This window comes from Brienomyrus brachyistius, chromosome 7 (genome assembly GCF_023856365.1).
Source record: "Brienomyrus brachyistius isolate T26 chromosome 7, BBRACH_0.4, whole genome shotgun sequence".
In the NCBI taxonomy this organism is placed as follows: domain Eukaryota; kingdom Metazoa; phylum Chordata; class Actinopteri; order Osteoglossiformes; family Mormyridae; genus Brienomyrus; species Brienomyrus brachyistius.
In genome coordinates, this window is record NC_064539.1 from 27281764 (window position 1) to 27304044 (window position 22281).

At 39.8% G+C, this 22281-nt stretch overlaps 1 protein-coding gene across 4 annotated transcripts in view; it reads right to left on the bottom strand.

Annotated features, from left to right (window-relative positions):
• Nucleotides 1–22281, bottom strand: part of LOC125745985 (protein unc-13 homolog B-like) — a 103246-nt gene that overhangs the window by 51653 nt on the left and 29312 nt on the right. For all 4 annotated transcript variants that reach the window (XM_049019394.1, XM_049019393.1, XM_049019392.1 and 1 more), the window contains 7 exons: nucleotides 21929–22046; nucleotides 21121–21244; nucleotides 18965–19038; nucleotides 18305–18362; nucleotides 13414–13636; nucleotides 1867–2166; nucleotides 1613–1700 (listed from right to left, as the gene is read on the bottom strand). In XM_049019394.1, the coding sequence (XP_048875351.1) occupies nucleotides 1613–1700; nucleotides 1867–2166; nucleotides 13414–13636; nucleotides 18305–18362; nucleotides 18965–19038; nucleotides 21121–21244; nucleotides 21929–22046 (985 nt within the window). The remainder of the gene's footprint in view (nucleotides 1–1612; nucleotides 1701–1866; nucleotides 2167–13413; nucleotides 13637–18304; nucleotides 18363–18964; nucleotides 19039–21120; nucleotides 21245–21928; nucleotides 22047–22281) is intronic.

The following is a 22281-nucleotide window of genomic DNA, read 5'->3' on the forward strand; positions in this document are numbered from 1 at the left end:
TTATCTTACACCTGGAATGCATTAATGGCATGTATGGGTATGTATGACGCTTTAGAAACAATGAAGATCTAAACATGAAAATGCCATACAAGAAAACACGGACACTTCAAAATGGCTGGTCAGTTTAAACTTCTGAATGACTTTTTATACTTTGCTGCTGCTGTTTGGTGTTGTGAGGAATTTATACTTCTGTGAGATACCAGGATATTACCCCCAATGTACCATGAGAAACCAGATGCCCCCAGGAACTTCCAACAGCCAAACACATGCAAAATACACAAATCATTTCTACAAGCTTATGACTAACATCAAAGTCTACTACCACCCAAGGGTAAGATGGATCAGCAGGTATCATAGCATTCTTGCAGACACATCAGGCCACAAACAGCTACGGGCAAAGAGCAATTTACGGGAAAAAGAGGAAAAAACTATGAAATTAGCACCAGCACTGCCAACCATGGTCACCTTAAATATTAAACAATTAACACTTTCACATTGGATGTTTGCCCATTTTCCATTCAGTTAGGTCACTTAAACAATTAAGACATCAAAATTACACAGAACTAGAACAGAAAAACCAGATGAAAAGCTGTAGTCAGCCAAATGAAAGTAATGTACATTCATGTCTTGTTCTCTAACTTGGAAGTGCAACTGGAGTTAGGCAAATGTTGAAGGGGTAAGTAAAGCTGGAATAGCAAAAACAGATCTGGAAAAGATGCTGTTGGAAAGCCAACAATGTATTCCCCGGACAGCCCTGTCACCCCTCCCCCCGATCTAATCCTTACGCCTCCCACACCCCTCATATTAATAACATTTCTAGAATTACTGGATGGATCACCTGGGAATGTTAAAGCCAATAACATGATCACCATACAATCAAGCGTTCTGCAGACAACAGCCAAAGATGTCAGAAGAATCGTGTACAGAGAAGTACACACAAATTAACAGCTAAAGATTTGCGTTAAACTACACAGGAGTCTTCCAGGAACCCTTCACTATTGAGTGCCACCATTTTCCAAAAATGCAATTCAAATGGAACCTTCCTTCTATTAGTTTTTACCAGATAGGACAGCCTTCGTTCACACCCCGCATCATCGAGTCCCGGCCACCCAACACACTGCTGGTGGATCAGGTTGTTCTCTCTTCAGACCACTCACAGTAGGTACTCAGTACAGCTGACTGCAAGCATCCGACAAGCCTTGCCGTTACGGAGATTCCTTGACCAAGTCTCCTGACAATAATTATTGGGTCATTATCTCAGTAATGCAGATCTTTATCGATGGCCACATCTTCTTGGTATATATACATGCTCCTCATGTTAAAAACAGAGGAACATAAACACGCAACAGCATTTTTCCAAGAACGAATAAATCAAATAAATGCTAAATTTAATCAAACACTATATTTTTTTTTCAAATCCAGTAAGCAAGACAGCCAGGTTCGAAACAATCTGAATAATTGGTACAATTCAATCAGTGCTTTTCTTAGTGTTATGGATCCCGGTTTATGAATTAAGCTCTAGAAGCTCAGGCAGAATTTACATGAATCTCAACCAACCCAGAAAGGAAAGAAGAAAAAAAAAAAAAGATGAAGATGAAGTGATGACCCTTACCTCCTGAAGCTGAAGACGGACTTTGTTGATGGCCCTCAGCCAGCGTAATCTTGATGGAGAAAACGGTAGGGGCTCACCGGCCAGAAAACTGAATCAGAGAAAAAATAAGTTATAGTGTAGAACGGAAATGGGCACTCATGACTCATGAGGTGAGTTTCTCTGTTTTTAAAACCTGAGATGTCAAATATATGTTCAGAACACAAGTTTAGAGATTTTAATCAAGGAACTTTGATTTCTAACCCAGATCTCCACACCTTGCAACTGGATCCTCAGGCTTCTTCTCAAAGGTTGTTGGCATCTGCTCTGGGGAAGCTCTGGCTTTTGGCAGAATGCCATTCTCGCTTTCCCTGCTCCTGATCTCCTCCGTGTCCTCCCAGGCAGTGTGGCCGTTGGCAGGCCGGTAGCTAGCTGTGCTGTGGTAGCAGTGACGAGAGTCCAGTTCCCGGCGCTCCTCGGCTTCCGAAAGCGGCACGCTGTCCTGACCCATCTCGCTGAGCTGGGAACTGGCCTGGCTGAGATCTCCTGAGGAGCCAGCGTGGCTGCTCTCCATAGGGCTTTTGTGACAGGGAGACATGGCACATCTGAGGGCAAGATCATGGGCAGCGCCAGGACTGACACACTGTAACACAACAACACCTACTCCATACACCATGTCAGAAGGCAAGACACTGGAACACATCAAAGAACCAGACAGCAAATTTAGCAAGATGGCATCCTCTAAGGTAGTATCAATAACAGCAGTCTCCCAGATTGCTACCCACAACCTTTTATTCCACAAACTGAGCTTCAGTACAATTAAAATCTACTAATTATAATGTATAATGTATATAGTAATTGAAATGCATTGCTAGTATAACAGCAATTGTATTATGTCTTAATAAAGATCTAGTGCATAGAGGACTATCATTTGTTAATTTAAAAGGGCATTTAAAATTTATATAGCTGGTTGGTTGATTACTTTTGCAGAGACAAGAGAAAAGCCTACGTTGATAATGTACAAAATGCAGAGCTGGACACCTCAGTGAATGTGGGATCCCATCAAAGACCATAACTTATAACCCACTGGTTCTATTACAACGCAGATTACCTGTATCTGCTTAATTGTGCTTAACTGACTTATACAGAGATTCCACATGTCCTATTTATGTGACAAATAATTTGAAGTGTTTGTCTCCTTTAGATGAAAGCATATTTTATGTTAGTAATTCTTTATATATACTGTTTGGGCTCAAATATTTTAAAGGACTTATTTTGGGTACATGTGTTTATTATAAGCCACTTGAAGCGAAAAAGGCTAATAGCATTCAAATATTACAGAATATTTATGTCTGAACAATGTCATTTGTAAATGACTGAAACAGTAATTTATACTCAGTCGCAAATATGAAAAAAATACAGACAGATAATTACAGTAAATAAGCCACACAATAAATAATAGTGAAGAAACACAAACACACAGACAGACAAGGACAACATCTATGGGGTTAGGGTTGCACTCTTTCAAAAAGGATAACTTCTAAAAGTTAACATGAGTGCATCATAAATGGTGCTTTGATGACCATTTATTATGCAAGTACTAGCCTTTTTATACTCAAGTGATCCATCTTCAAGTGGGTATCTTGAAAGACTCCTGATTTGAGTTCTGTGGAGGGTATGAGATCAATCTCCACCTCATTTATGTTGTCAGACAAAAGCTCTTCTAGCACAGGTGAGGAAATGAGTGTCTGCGGGATGTTTGCACCATCTGTAGGACTTTGCTTAGGGATTTCAATATTGTCTAAGGTTTTAGCTTCTTCTTGGGTTGCATCACGCAGATTAATACTCATACTTCTATCACTGGCAGGTTGCCGTACCTCCATAATGTGGTCATTAGAATCAGTTTTGCTTAGGGTGTCTGCTACAGCGAGTTTCTCATCTTGTGCGTTGGGTTGAGTCGTGATGACGGAGACAGACTGTGGCTTAGAAGGGGCAGGTGTCTCTTTCTGTCCTGAGAAACCAAATCTTTTTAAGCCAACTGAAAATCCCTCAGGTTTTTCTTCCTGAAAAAGCCCAGCAGAAAAAGCCCTGAGCCCAGAAAGAAGGCCACCAACTTCGACCTGCGGCATCTGAGGCAGGCCTTTGGGAATAGAAGGTGGAGATGAAAAGAAAGAACCAATAGATTTCCCAGAATCATTGCTGCCAGACAGGAAGCCAAATTTTGCAGATAAGTTGGACATATCAAACATGGACTTTTCAGGTGGTGGATCTGTGTTTGTCCTCTGTGTGTCTGCTAGAGGAAGCTTCTGGCTTTTCTCAACTGATTGAACTTCCATCCCCTCTCCCACTGAATCCTCTATAATGACAACTGGTTCATCGTGTACAGATTGCCTTTCATGACAACTAGCTTTCTCCATTTCAGGGACTTCAGTAGAAGGACAACCTTCAGGTGCAGTTCCTGCAAGTGATATATTTTTATCTACAGTTAATGGATCACAATTATCAATGGACTTTCCAGAATCCTTAACAGATAATAGTTCATGTTTCATTTCTGTTGAAACTTTAACAGCTGGTTTCACACAATATTTTTCCTGATTGTCTACTTCGGATATGCTTGAATCTGTAGTACTAGATGCAACAAAAAATTCTTTTTCCTCGGCTGAAGATGCATCTAGAACCTCAAATATATATTTCACATTTTGTACAGAAGGGCCAGATGTGGTCAGATGTGCAGCTTCCGAAGGTTTAGGTGGTTCAGCTGTTCTGAAAATGCCAAGTAGATCATTTTTCAATGATTCCACTGGACTGGTACTTGGTAGATTAAAGAAGGAACTTTTCTGCTGACACTGAGATTTGGTAGGAATGGAAGATTTAAAAAATGAAGACTGTGGAGGTGAGAAGAAACTACTTGTAGGAATAGATGGAGCCATTGCTGCTGAGAAAACCTTGGACACGTAGCCAGATAAATTATCTGACTCATAAGGTTTTTGTTTTTCTGATGGCTTTGTCTCTTCCACGATATGTTGGTCAATTACCGTGGAACATCCATTTTCGGATGAAGCAAAAATGTCAGCTTCAGTGCTTAAAGCTGTTCCTTCATCGATTTCAACTTTGTCACTGGAAACATCAGAACATGGCTTCCTAAGCGGAGACAAATTGTCATGTTGAAATGGAGCTTGTGACAAAGCAACCACTTCACCCCCCTGTTCTGCTTCTATCTTAGCAGTAGCAAATGAGCACACATCGGATGCACTGGAGACTGTGCCACTTTGCAGGCTATTGTTTTGTGTGTCCAGTTCCTCCTGGAGCTGATCACTTGCATCCTGTTTCTTTTCATTAATAACAGGCCTGTTAAGGACATTGCCAGTTTTAGGCTTTTTGTCTTCTGGGGCACCAAGAAGAGAGAAGAATGAAGGAAGTCTAAAAGGTCCTTCTGGTTCAGGCGGTTTAGATAATCTTTCTGCCTGACTAGAATCAGGGCCAGTAAACATAGAAAACAAACTCTTTCCCACTGGCTCCTTGGTCTCAGAAGCTCTTGGGAGAATATTTTGCAGAAGTAATCCACTTTGGGCAGAAGCTTGTACACTAGGTCTATTGAATAAAGAAAAAAGTCCTTTGCCTTGTGTGTCTTTAGCTGTAGAGTTGTTTTGGTTATGAATATCCTGTGACATGGGTCCACTGAACATGGAAAGTAACCCTTTGCCAGGTATATCCTTAGGCAGAGTTGATCCAGGAAGAATTCCAGCAAAATGTGACCCAGTCTGGGAAGCAGGTGGTTGAACACTTGATTCTTGAAATGTGGATAGTGAAGTTAGATGGGGTGTCTCATCCAGAAAAGCATCTTTTAGGGAGGCCTCTTCTCTGATGAACTCTTTCTGGCTTACAGAAGGCTGGGTGCTGAATGTGCTGGCATCTAGTAACATGTTTTCATTTATGGATTTTTCTTTGCATACAACTGTTTCTGATGGAATAGATTTAGGAGCTAATGCATCCTGTGTGGAGACAGATTGAGTAACATGTTCTGAAAACACTGTCAAGTCTCCGGTTCCAAGAGAAGTTGCTTCAGGAATTGATCCAGTTTGAGGTGAAGCCTGCTGGGTACTTGGTCCAGAAAACATTGAAAATATACCCCTGCCTGGTGGGTATTTAGGTGCAGCAGAACCTGACAAAGATGTGTCAGGTGTGGATGAAGTTGGGGCAGGTTGTGAAGCAGGTCCAGCAAACAATGAAAATATGCCTTTACTTGTAGAACCACTATTTGAAGACACTGCAGGAAAAAATCCACTAAGAAGAGATCTAGCCTCTGTCTGATTCTGCTGAGAGTCAGATACGCCAAACATTGATGATGACCTTTTACCTTGAGGTTCATCTTTATTAGGTGCAGACCCAGAAAGCATATTACTCATAGACAATCCAAACAAACCCCCAGACTGCTTAGGATAAGGCTCTGGTGTAACCTGTCTAATTGTCTTTGGCTGACTTAAAATAGAACTAACATTGGAATCTGGTGGAAATACCTCAGACCTCTTTCCTGGTTCCTGAGTTTGATTACGTTGGTGTGTAGCAATGCCCTCAACAGCATCGTCCCCAAACTTGTATAAAGTCTGCTGGTGAAGTCCTTTATGTCGTAAATTTTGTAGGGCTTCTTCTTGAGCACACTCTAGGTTTTTATTTGTACCGCTTTTTCCAATGAATCCTTCCTGTTGTTGTTCTGCAGTTCTCATTAGCCGTGACTGTGATGTTTGCGAAGGTCGCTGCTGACATGGTGGATGCCCTGCATTGAACATATTCCCAATAGATCCAGAAATGTTTGGAAAACCTGTGCTCTCCTTATTAAATTCTGCACTCTCAGCAGACTTTTCTGTGGTTTCTGAAGAGTTTGGAGGATTTTGTTTGGGCTCTTCCATCCCTACTGCTGATTTTAAAAAACTTATGAAACCGACCTGGGGTTTCGCTGAAGATCTTTCCTGTGATACATTTGACTTTGGGGTGAGTTTTATAGAAGCATCATGCTTGCAGAAACTATTATCCGGGCTTTTCTGATGAGTGTCTTGTTCGCTCCGTAGCAGAACCGCCTGGCTGGACTTGACAGTTGTTTGCAAATTTGCAGTGGAAAACCGTGCACATTGTCGTGTCAACTTAGGTTGCTTAGATAGCACAGAGGGCATTGTTGACTCATCCTTTACTGAACCATCAGTAACCAAAGTCATTAATCTGGTTGTGGTGGAAGAAGGTAAAACTGTAGCACTTTTTGAAGCTGGTTTTAATGATGATTGTTCTGTATCTTTGCTAATCTCTGCCTTAAAACACTGCCAGTCAGATGACAAAACATTTTTTGCCTGCTGATCCTCAGATGTAACCTCCCGAACCTGTTCAGATTTCTCAAAGTGTGCAACATCTTCACAAGGTCTAACAAGCTTTGTGGAAGTGCTAGATGGACTTGCCATTGTAGTTGACATGAAGGGAGTAGCACTTTTTCTCAATTCTGATTCTGAAGATGTATCAATTTGATCTTTATAATCTGAGACAAAGGAAAAAATTCTCTTCGCTGGCTTACTTTGTCTCTCCTTCACAGGAGGCATTTTTCTCCTCCATTCATCTTCTGATACATCATCAATATGTCTTACTTCTATCTCATTTGAACAATACCTTTGTCGAGAAGGGAAGCTATAATTACAAATGCCATGTGAAGAGGATTCAGAGATTGGCATTGATGAGTGTGAAACATATACCTTTTGAGAAAGGAGCTCCTTTTCCATTTCACTATTCCAGTAAGGAATCATATCCTGCTCTGCCGGATCAGAAGCTTCAAAATATGGATTCTGTAAAGTGTGTTCTTGCTCATATTGTGGGCTAGTGTCCATTCTGACTTTATTTATTCTATACATAGTGAAGTCCAGAGGCTCCTCTTTCTGTGCAAAAAGACAATCGTCAAATAAACTGGAGAACTGTTCCAGATTCGGCTTCATAATTTGATTCCCTTGGTTGAAGACTTCAGAAAGCTCAAGAGGAGCATTACTTAGCAGAGCATCTCCTTGATTTTGCCTAGGTAACCACAAAGGCTCAACCTCATTGTAAAGTGGAATTTTGAAACCACAAACTATAACCATTTCATTCTGCAAACACGCACTGGGCGGTTCAGGTAACTGTCCACATTCCAAATATTCATCTTCAGGAGTAAATATATATACATACTGGCCAGAAACATCAGTCAGTAAAGCATAAATGTATGTCTCATCCTTAAATACAAAATATCCATAATTACCATCTTCAAGCAGCCCCCACATCCCCTGCTCTAATAAGCTGAGCCATTGCTGGTACCATTCTGACTCATCAAGATGTACATCATCATCGATATCTTCATAACCACCAGAAGAACTCAAATCAATTACGTAGTCTGTGGTATCTTGGAAGTTACCATTAAATAAGAATTTGCTTACTTCTTGACATCTGCTGAAATGTAAAGAGCCTCCTGTTAGCTCAGGATTCCCAGCCTGCCACCTTTCAAACTCACTCTGGTGACATGAGACACCATTTAAGTTGTAAGTACGATCACTGAAGGAATTCCAGTTGCTAATCATATCAACAAGCATGGCATTTGTATTTTTTGTGCTTAAGTTAAGTGCAGTCTCAAAATCAGAATAGTAATACCCAATCTTGTCCCATCTCAAGTAATATAGGTCTTCAATATTGCCAAAGCTATTCATTGAGTTATTATTGTCATTTTGAGATGAAATACTATTTTCTGATTGGTAGCACCAACCCTGATCTTGGTCATTTCTTGCGTCTTCCCTTACTTTTGTGTGGGTAAAGTAGTGATTAGGTTCTGCAGTAATACAGCTCTGAGAATATTTTCCCATTGATGCCTTATCTGATGTCTGAATATATTTCATATTGTCTTGAGAAATACAGTAAGCTTTGCTAGCAAGAGTATCTGAACTATCATACTCTTTAAGCATCTGCCACTGGATACGTTCCTGGTTCCATTGCTGTTCATAATCAGTAACAGGATTTAATTCTTGATTTTCATTGTAGGGACTACACAGAAGAGGTGAGCCATATCCTGAACCTTCTTGAAGACAATGCTGAGGTGTGAAAAACACAGCAGACAAAGGAGACCCGTATCTAAAAGCATCGAGATTTTCTGAACTGCAAGATGCCTCCACATGATGACTTTGATAAGGATTCTGACTGTAAAGATGCTGTGTTAAACAGCCAGAACCATTTGTTGAGTAAAACGCCAGACTATTTTGGGATGGGGCACAACAGGTCCTCAAATCCAAACATTCTGCATTAGAGAACACCGACATGTTGTGAACATTCTTGCTCATATTTTGCTCAAGTATTATGCAATCAACGTCTTTTCTCTTGTGTTCACATTCTGAAGGACTTCCATTACTAAACCTATATTCTGCATTTGAACGTATTTTTTCTGTTTCACAGGGCCTGTTATTTTCATGTGAAGTTTGACTGAAAAGCCCAGAGAGAAACCCTCGTTTTACAGAAGCTTTTTCCACTGTCTCAGGAGAATGTCGCTGCACACAAGTTTGGGATCCTTGAATCCTTCGTCTTATAAGACTGTCTGGATTCCATTGAAATTCCCTTGATATTTCATTATTCGCCAACACTTCCTCAGAAGATCTGGTTAACTTGCCAAACATTCCATACAAGCTATTTGATTGGTTTGATGGAGCCGATAGAAGAGGGGAATTCAGATTCTTCCTTATCACATCTGGTGATTTTGCTTGTGGTTGACTTGTCAGGTTTTTTGATGGCATCACTTGTTGTGGGGATACATTCTCCACAGAGCCCATCTTAAAAAGACTAGAAACTAGACCCCTTGACTGACTGGCTTGTTGTGTTGCGCCTTCAGTCTGAACATTTAGTTGTGGCACTGACATATTCTGTCCATTAGCTTGCAACTGAATTAACTGATCAGAGTGAATTTGCTGTCCCTGTATTGTGGAGTGCTGAGATACTGTTTGGAGATTATTACTGTTGCTCTGCTCTAAAGAAATATGGGAACTTATGGGTCCTGATTGCTGCTGCATTATGGGTGTCTGGTGAGTTGAAGACACGTTATTTGAAGAAGCAAATCTGAAGCGCCCAGAGAAAACACCACCTGGTTGAAAAGGATGTGCCGCAGTTTGGTGTGAAGGAAGTTTGTTATGGTCTGATAAATCCAAAATTTTAGTTTGTTGTGTTTCATGTCTTGATTGAGATGATCTGTTACAACCTGGTGGTACTTTGCATTGCAGTGGTTCTGTGTGGTTTTTCCTTGATACATTCTCAGAATGCGTTGCACCTTCCTGGGATGAATCTCGATTTTGGCTGTTTGTAGTGTGTTGATTTATGCTCTCAACCGACCCACTGTTCGTGTGTATGTGTTGTTTTTCTTTTTTATCAGAGGATCCTAATTTGAAAAGTCCTGATAATAGTCCCCTCGGCCGAGACTGACTGTTTGACGAAGTCATATTTAAAAGGCCAGATATTAAACCCTGTGGCTGAGCTTGAGGCATTGGTTCATTACCTGTTGACATAATTTTGTCACCGGCTTTCACACTGTGTGGATCTCTGGTTGAGGGTAAATGCTGCTGCTGATCACAAAGAATATTTTGCACTTGAAGGGTTGAATTAGAAATAGTGTGAACATCGTGTGACTGACCTTTCTGTCGGCCTTGCGGAACATTCATATTCTCATTAGAGTTTATCTTAAAGGGGACAGAGAACCAAGATGTCTCGGGATTACCCTTAGACTGTCTTTCCGAAAAAGCAGAGTGTGTTTTAGGAGCATCAGAATCCATTAAGTGTGTTTCCATAATAATTTCCATAGTTTCAGGGATATTACTTTCTGTTTGTTCCTGATCCTGAAAGACACTTTTGGAGCTGCTTACATGATTGCTACAAGGAAATTTCAGCTGCCTTGAACACGTTATTTCATCTAGTTTTTGTGAGGGTACTCCAACGTCATCTGTTGAAAACAGTGAGGATGCTGCTGAAATTTGACTCTGAGAGACTTCAGAAGAACTTGCAATAAATGAGCTGAATGGTTTCTTCAAAGAGCTAAAGAATCCATTTTCCTCTTGGGTGATGGGTTGTCCATTCACTTGAGATTGACATTCTTGAGTGACTTTCTTAACCTCTGCCTTTTCGTCAATTTCTTTTCTATGCAGGAGATCAGAACCACGGCTTCTTTTCTGATATCTTCTTTCGTCGTCTAGTACCGCACATGAATCCAGATGCTGCATATCTGGAGAACTAACTTTTATGGTAATAGTATCGACAGAATTGTCTTTAGAGTCACTCAGTCCATGAAGTTTGTTTTCTTCAGAGGATTTTGATACATCATCATCTGAGAAGAGCTTTAAGGAACTTATCTTCTCAAGTATGGAGCTGACAGCAGACAATGACTGGTTTGTAGGGAACTGCAGGCCTTTATCAGTGTGATCTTCCTGAGAAGTTTCACTATCTGGTCTTGTGCATTGGTTGCCATCATGTGCAGTATCTTTTGTATCCGATGACTGAAAAGGCAACAGGGACTGTAAGGAAAACCTCCTGCTGGGTGCAGGTTCTTGGGCAGGGGACACAACAGCAACTGGCGTTGTGGTGGTGGGCTTAGGAATAAAAGAAAAAAACCTGGTCATACCAGATTCAGTAGAAATCGGGACTCCAGCCTCAGGTGCTTCATCGGCTGCCACCTTTCCCACAGAAACAGGGTTAGAACCAGAGCTGACCTTTTCAGAGATGGAATTAAACAAGGAGCTTACAGCATTCCTTATCCCGGCCAAACCTTCCTCATTTGACACATCAGCTTTTTTTGGCTTCATTGCAGTAGGAATGACATCGTTAGCCTTTTCAGATGCCTCACTCTGGTCTTCAGAGTCACTTTTTATGTTCACTTCTGATGACTGCCTCAATTTTGTTGACTTTGGCAGAGATCCATATCTGCTGATCTCTTCCTCTTTCTCTGCTAGGTACTCAGACACAGTGTCCACTAGGCACTGCAGCTCATCCATGGGGTCAACATACTCATGACTTGGCTCTTCTACAGGAGCCAGTATGGTGTCAGGGGGCCATCCCCTGATTTTCCCATTAACTTTATTTTCATGGTAAACCTGAAGCTTCTCAGCACAATTTCTATGGAGAACAGTGTACTGGTTCAAGCTATAGTATTTTCCATTTTCTGAACAAATAGCTTCTGCTAAAGAAGCAACCTCTTCAAGATCCTCTTCAGATCCCCAAGAATTCTGCAGCTCATCCAAGTCCTCAGAGTCATATTCGGTCACCATCACTTTTGCTTCTAGATCTGCCTCAAAACATTCCAGAGTGTCTTCCAACTTATTTCTCTCCCTCATTTTGGTCTTATAGAGACTCTTTTTATATGGCCACATCATCTGCTCCTCCTCCATTTCAGCCACTTGCCATAGCACTTGCTCTACTCTTTTTTGTTGTAGGCTCTGAGCAGAGTGAGGAACGGAGAAGTCAGTGAGAAAAGAGTCATATCTTCCTGCATCCCTGCAGGCTTTCAAATTATGATCTTGCAGTTTCTTTTTATGGCATTCATTCAAGGTGCCATAATGCTCAAGGTAGGAGATATGCTCTGGGCTATTGTGGGAGTCCCACCCTATAGCTCCAGTCGTGTTGACAGGGCTGCTATTGCACCAATCAGCACATTGTCGCTCCTCTTTTTTCAGTTGCTCGTTCCTCCTTTGTACTTCGTATTGACTCTCCCAATCTTCTACACCCATCCCAGTATCCACAGGAATAATCCTAACCCTACCTCTAATGTTTGGAGTTCTATGGGTGTGAGAAGGAAGTAAAGAAGGTGAAAAAAGAAAAAAAACAACAAATGAAGAAAGAAGTAAACAGTAAAAGAGCAAAATGAGATATTTTGGAAATCAGCAACATGCAAATGGTTGTATAAAACTGGCAACATGCAGAAAACATCTATGATTTTACAGGACAGAAATACAAACCAGTAATGACATTTAATTGTTAAATTTATAATACTTGCATCTATTTTATTTATTTATACTTTACTTATTATGGCATATTTCACTTGCCCAACTCACTGTTATACTAGCAGAAGACAGAGAAGCCACTGCATGCATTAGCAGGTCGGCCTATTTCATTTTATCACTATGAGCTGTGAATTTACTTCCAATCCACCTAAGCACATAAAACCATAACGCATGTAAACCCCTTATATATGTATACATAATGTATTACAGTATCGAACTTTAAAAACACTAATGTATAAGAGAAAGAAAGTAAAAAAGAAAATGAAGATCTCTACAGTGCAGGAACAGAAAGGGAACTCCAAAGCGCATTTCTTAAATTTTTGTAATTAAAAAATTAGCAGTTAAAAACAAAAAACTAAACTTTCATTTTTTTCGATCAAGTGGATGTTTTACTAGGTAAACAATGACATTCTTTCTACCGGCTAATTTTTTAGGATTATTAAAGTAGAAAATGCTAAAGTGATGCGGGGGGGGGGGAGTTGCATTCTTGCCTCTTCACAACCTGCCACATGCACAAATACTTCCACTTTCTATTTTTAGGAATATTGAAGTAACACAAAGTATAATCGTTTTTTCTATCTATGTAGAATTGAATTTCATACCAAGCTGCAAATATAGGTGGCATCCTTTATTTGCAATCCAGTCCAATACATAAACTGCAGTTATTAATATCAAAGGAAGTATTTGCAATTAAAATGAAACATTATAATGAAAACAATTATGTAAGTTTCATGCACTTTCAGTGAGCGTCCAGAGAGGGCAGCACTGTGTCAGTGAGTGCACACATATCCCCCTGGTGCATACCTGGTGCCATGGTGTTCCCTGCAATCCATATCATAGCTTTGCATGGATTCTGTGCATGACTCCCGGGATTCAGCCTGCTGAGCCAGCAGAGACCCCATGGGATACTGGTGCATGGAGGAATTGGGCTGTGCTGTGCTGTGGTATCGAGGGGGCAGGCTGCTGCTGGTCTCACTGCGGTAGTCACTGTCCCTGTCATCCACTGCACTGTCATGGTCATCAAGGGCTGTGGGACAACAAGACAGGCTCCAGAACACAGAAGTGGAGACAGGAGGGAGAGCGGTGCCGCTATTAATGTGTAAATACTGTAAGCACTTATCATAGACTAAAACCACAAGAACTCCACTGAACAGCTGCCAGTATAACTGGACATTGGCAAGAAGGTTGAAGCTGAAGGCCAGGGTCTATAACAGGGGTAGGGAACCTGATCCATGGAGAGCCGGTGTGCAGGTTTTTGGGATGGCCTCTCAATTAGCCAATAACAGTGGACTGGAGTTGAGAATCGCTGCTTTATTATTGGCTGATCCAATTGCACTCTGCAAATGGATATAAAAAAAATCTACAGAACAGTGTATTCATAAGCACTGTAGCACATGCTTAATTCATGCTTTCTTCAGACACAAGCGAAGTAAATATGAAATTCTGATGCATTATTTCCATAAGCAGTCAGTGAGACTAGAAAAAAAACTGTCTAAAAATATACCTGACCTAATGTGTTTTCAGTCTTTATCCTCAGGGACAAGCCCAGGTATGATTTACACTCAACAACGCAGATCGCACACAAGGTAACACATGTACAATAGAAATGTCACCGAAACAAAATGCAGACAAAAGGACATATTGTTAAGAATAACCACAACTAAAGACAAAGACAGACACACACACATTCATATCTCATACCACACTTTAAACTGGGACATAATTTCAGGTAAATAATAATAATAATAATAATAAAATTCATTGAAACTATCAGTTTTCGGAGGATACTTTGGTGTGGATGAAACAAAAAACACAGAAAAGAATCTCCCCTTAACTATTCATAAAACAGAAAAATACTTCAAATACACACACTACTCAAACAACACACACAGTACAACACACGTACAGAGACACATGAGCAAACGTTCAAATCACTCTCGATCATTAATTTACCAATCCCTACAACTTTAGGGTCAGTGCACCATGAGGTACAGGCTAGGAGAAAGTGCAGGGTGGGTATGCATGCTCAGTTCGGCCAGTAGATCAAATATTCATGCACAGATATGTGAGGATTCTTACCCCATAAAAACACATGGTTTAGGCAGTGGAAATGGATATGGAAATAACCGTACACTGTATGGGGGGCATTCATGATACATGAACATACAATATACACAGTTGTTTCAATTTAATTTTTATCTTTTTTTCCTTGAAAAATTGTGAAAATGTTAGTTACTAAAACAAATTTCCTCTAAAACATAAACTCACTACACCACAGCATGCACCAGGTCACAGATTCTTTAATGTGACAGCAACCTTTCTCAACCTTTCAATATTTCAAAGGAATAACTGAGCAGGAAATGTATAACCCAAGGGCTGCACAGTTTTAAGTTGAGGTTAAGTTGGATATTATTACAGTATAAAATAGCAAAAACAGTACAGACACTCCTCTACTTGTGAACATTCAACTTACGAACTTTCAGACATACGAACGAAGAGAACTGCAAGTCCAAATTGTGTACATTGGGCTCCCGTTTCCTGTCAAATGTCGAATCAAATTTTGTTCTGCGCACCAATTCCACGTAATATGAATCCTGGCCGCTACTCCCGCCGCACACCAGCATAGCGTCTGTACTCCCACCATCCTAGTTCTTTGTACTTGTGTATCGGTAAGACGTGCTCTCGAGATCAAAGTTTACTTCGTTTTCATTGCAAAATATTCTGCGCATCCATTATCTATTTTTGTTTTATGTATCATTAGTTATGTGTTTTAGGATAAGAAAACATGTATTGACTTCATGTCATACTTATGCACGTAGATTTGAGTACCCTTAAAATGATGTTGAATAACGACTTACAAACATTTGAAGTTATGAACTTGTACGTAAGTAGAGGAGCGTCTATACTACTAAGCATACCAGTAATTACAATGGAAAACTGAAACGAATAAAAACACATCATGGTCTTCAAGTTAGTACCTCTCATTAAAATATACAAATTCCTAATTAAGCCAACTTGTGGACTTGACTTAAGACTTGACCGTAAGGGCAGAATCAGCCCTAGTGAGGCTGATACTTTCAAAGTAGTACGATGAGCCAAGCTGGGGGAAGGGGCTGTGAAATGTGAATGAAAGTATGGGACAGATCACTAAAGGAGTAATCATTAATCTGTCCATACACAGACAAATGTGTCTATGACAAAATGCTTCGATTAAAAAAAAAGTTGCCAGTCTACGTCTTTAAACACCATGTCCGTGGCACAAAACTGCATTTTTATCTAAATTTCTGACATACAGTAATTTACCAAGGTATTGATCGTGTAAATGGATTTAGTAAAATAATCTTTCAGGGGGACTGAAACAAAGAACATAAGTTCCCATAAATAGGGTCTAGAACCACCTATGAAATGAGGCAAGGATGAAACGAATGAGTGCTGAGCTCCTCCCCTTCAGAGGAAGACAGGTTTCTAGGCAGGATACAGGGAAAGAATGATGCAGATGATACCAGTTTGTGTGAAAAGGGCAAAGAAAAATGGCAGAGGACTATGGGAAAATGGATAGAAAGGACTCATCCAGTGCATGAATATCCTCCCTGGATGCAGGACATACCTGCATAAGGCAGAAAGCATGCATTGAGCACCAAGGAATTGGCAGAGGGGGCTTATGACGAAATAGACGTTAATCAAAAATAGCTACATACTCTGAGAATCGCCCCATCCAAAAAAGTGGCCTAAGGATGCGAATGATAGCAGAAGAAAATAAATGGAGTAAGGATGAAAAACAGGCTTAGGGAAGATTTCAGTACAGGAAAGCTGAACAAGTATGTTTGAAAGATATGCAGTTTTGAAAAAGAGTGCAAAACACAAACAGTTGTTTGTAATCGATTTATAAGGTAACCTGCAGCAAATGGAAACATTCTAAGTAACTGTCAGCATTCTACTTTCAGAAAAAATAACAAACCTAATAAATGCAACAATTGAACGCAATAACCATAGACAATATATGAAAACACATATATAATACAAGATAAATGTTTAAAACTCTGACCTCCTGCTAGGCAGCTGTTGCAAACAATATCTTTCCTATTCATAAAGATGTGAGTTTGCTTGGGCATATTCTGTCATGCTCCTCCTCATCTGGATATGAGGTAGTAATCATGAAAACACCCAAGAGGGTGAAGTGCATTAAGGTAACCAAAATTACTTTAACAAAAATGGGAATCATCACAGGACCTGTCTGAGGAAGTCTAAGAGAGGTCAGATGCATACCGTTGACTTCACAGCTAAGATGAGCAGGGCTGGAAGTTAAGCTCACCATACCTACTCAGGCGAGTCCAAAACACTGAACAATAGCCTGCTGGCGAATCTTTAAAAATGCATGTTGAACTACATTTTTTTTTTACTGAACTACTATTCTTGACATTTTAATTATTTTAAATAAAAATACAAAATGTAAAGACACTGTTAAATCTAGGTAATACATAGAGAAAATTCTGGTGAAGATGAGTATGAGAACTTCTGTGTACGTTCTCTGTGTAAAGCATAGACTAGATAAATATCCCCATCTACTGGCAAAATCACCATAAGACACCGTAACACAATATACTTGATCTTAAAAAGGCACCCATTAAGTCCCACTTCCTGTTTATTACACACTCTTACACTTGATTCAAGTGGCTAGAGGATCCAAGTATAACCCGACCCGATTTGTGGGTATGAACAGCCTTGATGCTCCAGCTCTCGTCTCGCTGACATCATGCTAGAAACTAGAACGGGGATATTTTTCTAAGCAGAGTTTGTATTGTAAACAATAGTGAAGGAAGCTTGTTTCCGTGCACTTCCATGAGCTGACAGTTTACATTTTTATACCTCATATGTACATATTGTATTTATTTATCAGATGCTTTTATCCAAATTGACATGCAACTTTGAGATACAGGGTCTGCCAGTCCTGGAGTAACTGGGATTTATGGGTCTTGCTCCGAAGCCCAATGGTGACATCACTCTGTGAACCATGGGATTTAAACCAGCAACCTTCCCATCATGGGCACAGCATCCTAACCTACTGAGCCACACACCTCTCCCAGCTTAAGGCCGTTTCACACAAAACGTGATACAAAGAAAACAAAACAAATTTTGCTAAATATTCAATGAATCAAAAACTTTTTCACCAAGCAAAATGCAACATTTTTGCAACAGAAGTTCACATACCGAAAGAAACTATCAAACTGGCGGCAGGTTCTAGCAGCAATTACAAGCTTTTCTTGTTTCTTTATAGCATTAGTGAGAAATTCTTTGCTTCAGAGATACATGGCACACAATATATAATTACTCTTTCAACACTGAAAAACAAAAGGTTATTTTGCCTTTTGCCAGGCTGTCAATGTAAATAAGAAATTGTTCTTAGTGACTTGCCTGAGAAAATAAAGGTTAAATAAATAAATAAATAAATAAAAATAGGCAATGCTATAAAAATATGAACATAAAAAAATGGAGTAGATTTTGTAGAAAGATACAAAATATGTAACAAGTGACATTTTCACAGACAAATGATTCACTAAGAAAGTTCAAGGGTTCAAAATTATTATTCTGCTGCTCTTTCAATTATCAGCACTTGAGTATTGCAAGTTATTCCATATGAAATCCAAAAAAAAAAAAAATCAAATCTAACCTACGAGAGGCTATTACTGAAACTTACAGCACTGCGAGGCAGCCGATGGTAGCGGTCTTCTTTGAACTTCATCCTGCAGGGGGTCCTTAATGAAAAAAGGTGGAAGGAATAAAGCAACGTTATAAACGACGCCATCGTCAACCCGCCCTGAATATCTGTATTCACTTCAAATTATCAGCTTCATTCATCGTGCAGTGTGAAGCACTTGTTGATCTCAGCTGTGCACTGCAAAGGCATTTCACCAAAATCATGCACATACAAGTGTACCATACCTACAAATCTGGGCTCAACCGGCAACTCCAGACACGAGCAACAAAGCAAGCTGACAAACACAATAATTGGATGTTTTCATCTTTGTCAAGGCTGCCATATCATCATAGAGCCAATAACATCCTGAGCAATTAACGCATCATATTTTGGTTAAAAAGGGTCAAATGTTAGTTAACAAACAAGTCAATTTAAACCAAATTACATTTAATAAAATCTGTTTATTCAGTGTATAATGTTCTTTGAAAACAGATAAAATCATAAGATGTCAGTAGTGTTCTTTTCAGACAACAAAAGAAAGAAAAAGGAAAGAAAGAAAAAGGAAAGAAGGAAAGAAAGAAGGAAAGAAAGAAAGAAAGAAAGAAAGAAAGAAAGAAAGAAAGAAAGAAAGGAGAAAATATCTGTCCCAAAACAGCATACCTCATCATGTATCCGCATGGTGTTGATTTGTTCCAATTTGCAAGTCCAGTACCGAGCCTCATCTTCCGGTATATCTGGAGACCAAAGAAAATGAAGACTGGTATTTTTCCATCCCAAATTGGCACCTTCAATACATATTCTCCCCTATATACTAGACAAGTGGTTGGAGGATGGCTGAAAGGATTATATATTCACTTCCATAAAAACGTATCTTACGTAACACAGAATCTTAAAAAAGAGACTTTTTTTCTGTTCTAAGTCACAGTCATGTTTTCATTTCGTAAAAAGGCATGAGAGTGTCCAACCAGAAGGATTTGTATAAACATTAGGGTTGTAAATCGCTGGCCACAAACCAATTCCATTATGATTGAGGGAATGATTCAATGAATCATAAATCTTTTTCTATCACGATTCAATTCAATGAACTGATTATTTTTGATTAATAGTTTAGTAGTTTGTCTTTAGATCTGGTGCTGCTAACTTTGAACATTAAGTTCAAATAAATATCTGCCTGCAATATCAGCCAATGGACCAATGTCCGTATCGCGAGTTTTAACAAATCCTGGTCGATACTGGTATGTTAACCTTAGAGATGCACGACATATTTGTTAACACTACTGTTTAATTAGCTAGCTATTTAGCTTCCTCAGAGTCTTGATCATTGGTACTGCAGTTAGCAAAAAAATAACTTTTTTTACGCTACAAAAGCATCACTGCACAAAGATTATATTAACCACTAGAGTGTTCTGCACTACAAAACAGGGGTGAGTTTCCCTTAAAGCATTACAGCCCAAAGAACATAATACTGTACAGCTGGATCAGCTGACTGCAAGTATATAATTAATATTCCTTTATGAATTTTAATAAACCTCCACCTGTCATCTTGTGTTTTGAAATTTTGCATAGTGCTGCTGCTACCTTGTTACTCTATATTTAGCATGTGAATACAAAAGTGCACAAGCAGGAATAGGTGTATCTTCACCTTTAAGGAGGATTCAGGAAGATTTTGCCCCCAAAAATCTATTCTGACGTTATAGATCGATGCAGCTGAATTGCACACTTAATAATCAATTCATCACAATGCATCGATGTGTCTTCTCACCCACAATAAACATATCCATCCATTTTCTATTCAATTCACCTGCATCATTGGACAATCATTAGCATACGAATTACAGGATCTCCTCAAGGAAACGGAATGAAACTACGCAAGACAAGTCAACCCAGCTGAAGCAAAAGAACATCACCTGGTAAATAAGTATTAGACTAGAATACAATTGTGTTTCGATTTGTAAGCTATACAATCATTTGCTTACAAACGCTACTCTGGTCTCCGAAGGAAAACAGAAGAGAACGAGGGGGCAGGAGCTTCAAAGGGGTAAAGATGAAACATTAGTCTGAATGAATGACTTCAATAACATGCAGTCAAAGCAGCCAGGGTCATTGAACCAAAAGGCCTTTTCAGGAAGTGTAACCTTTCAATGGATGCACCCACGTTCACAGGGGTCTGTCAATGGGCTTATCAAAACAATACAACGTGTCTGTAATAGATGACAGGCTGGGCCTGGACTCATCACCGCATCTCAGAACATTACTCTATATATTAAAGAGCAGGTGTTGGGAGTATTGGAGGGGCAGGGATACCCAAGCAGATTCAGGGGGCACTGTAATTTATAGGGACCCTTGTATACAAAAATTATAATTTATGTTTGGGTAAATACCTCCGCTTGGCAAATCCCATCTACAATGGGGGACACATATTCCTTCAGATAACAAGTGGCAACCCTAGTGGATGATACTTTGTCAGAATTTCTATCCTTGCCCCTGGTGAGGGGTCCAATCTGCTTGACCGGGGGTAGTTCAACAGACACTATTACAATAAATCGGCCAAATCATGCCGGTGTAACATAATGGGCGAGTCAAAGACACAGTTATTGTCTATAATCTGACAGCAGATGTCTGCTCACTCAGAATGTAATGGGAAACTGGATTCCGAACAATATTACCAACCAACACACAAAACAGAGAAGCAAGCATTATATTAAAACCACAGCAAGACTCGTGAATTTATTTGGATCAAAAAACACACAATACCATAACTCATTGCTATATATTGTGGGGACTCATTTGATTCAGTGCAAGGGAAGTACATGTACCGAAAGGTAGCTCAAAGTGCGAGTCCAGCAGAACGCGATGGGCCGTGGGGTTCTTGGTACCATAGATCTCATCTGCCTTCATTAGCACCTCGGAATCAAGAAAGGTCCATTCGCCGGGGCCCTCCTAAAGGAAGAAACAAAAAGAAAAACCCAAAGAAAAGAGAGGCAGAATGTGACAGGCTGTGATGAAGAGATGGAGAGTCAAACTGTGGCAGTGAAAGGCAAGGAGCTAGAAATGGGACAAGAGGCGAGAGAAAGCAGATCAGGGCTCCCAAATACTTTCCATTTTAAAATTCCATCATCAAAAAGAAAAAGTAGATTATGAATTTTTTTTTTTTAAGAATACATAGCAGGCCAATTTGTTGCAATAGCCTGGACGGACCAAAATATTTCCACCCTTTGTTCCCTTTCTTTGTTCCAGTTATCCAGAATTGGAAAATACCAAACTCAAATTCCATACTTTTCTATACTTCATAGGAAACCTGGCAAATATACAAAGGCACAAAGAGAAACACGTATCACATGTGACAAAAGAAGGAGAAATAACCGTAAAGAATAGAATAGAAGGGAGCAGTTACATATTAAGAGTAATATTAAAGGTTTCATGCAAATCTCAGTGATGTGTCATTCCATATCTGTATAATAAGGGCTTGACCACCCCAGCGTCACTCACAGACCACAGCCATACTCCCAAAGCATATTTTCCAAATAATCTGCAAACATCTTTCACTAATTTGTTTGTGAGGTACCTACTACTAGCTGACTGGATGTATAAAAACTATAGTCACAAGTACCAATGGCCCCTTACCTCGTCTGACTGAGGGATGCTCTTCAGGGGGATCCAAGCAGTTCCCACCATGGTGTCCCAGAAGAGTCCCTTGTTCCATACCTCCACAATCAAGCCAAGGTCTAGGCGACTGATCTCACTACAGTGCAGTGGCAGATTAGAAGATATCAGAAATTATAGCCAACATTCATGGCATTATATTCTTACTATATAGCCGGATGCGGGATAACACAAGGAACAGGGTGATCAATATTTCATTCACTATTTCTTTCCCCCAACTAATATGAAGTGTGAGCCAGGAATCTCGGGCCAGAGGTTGAAATGCCCAACTTGTACCACACACAAGTTTTGTTAAGTGTCATACAAAAACAACA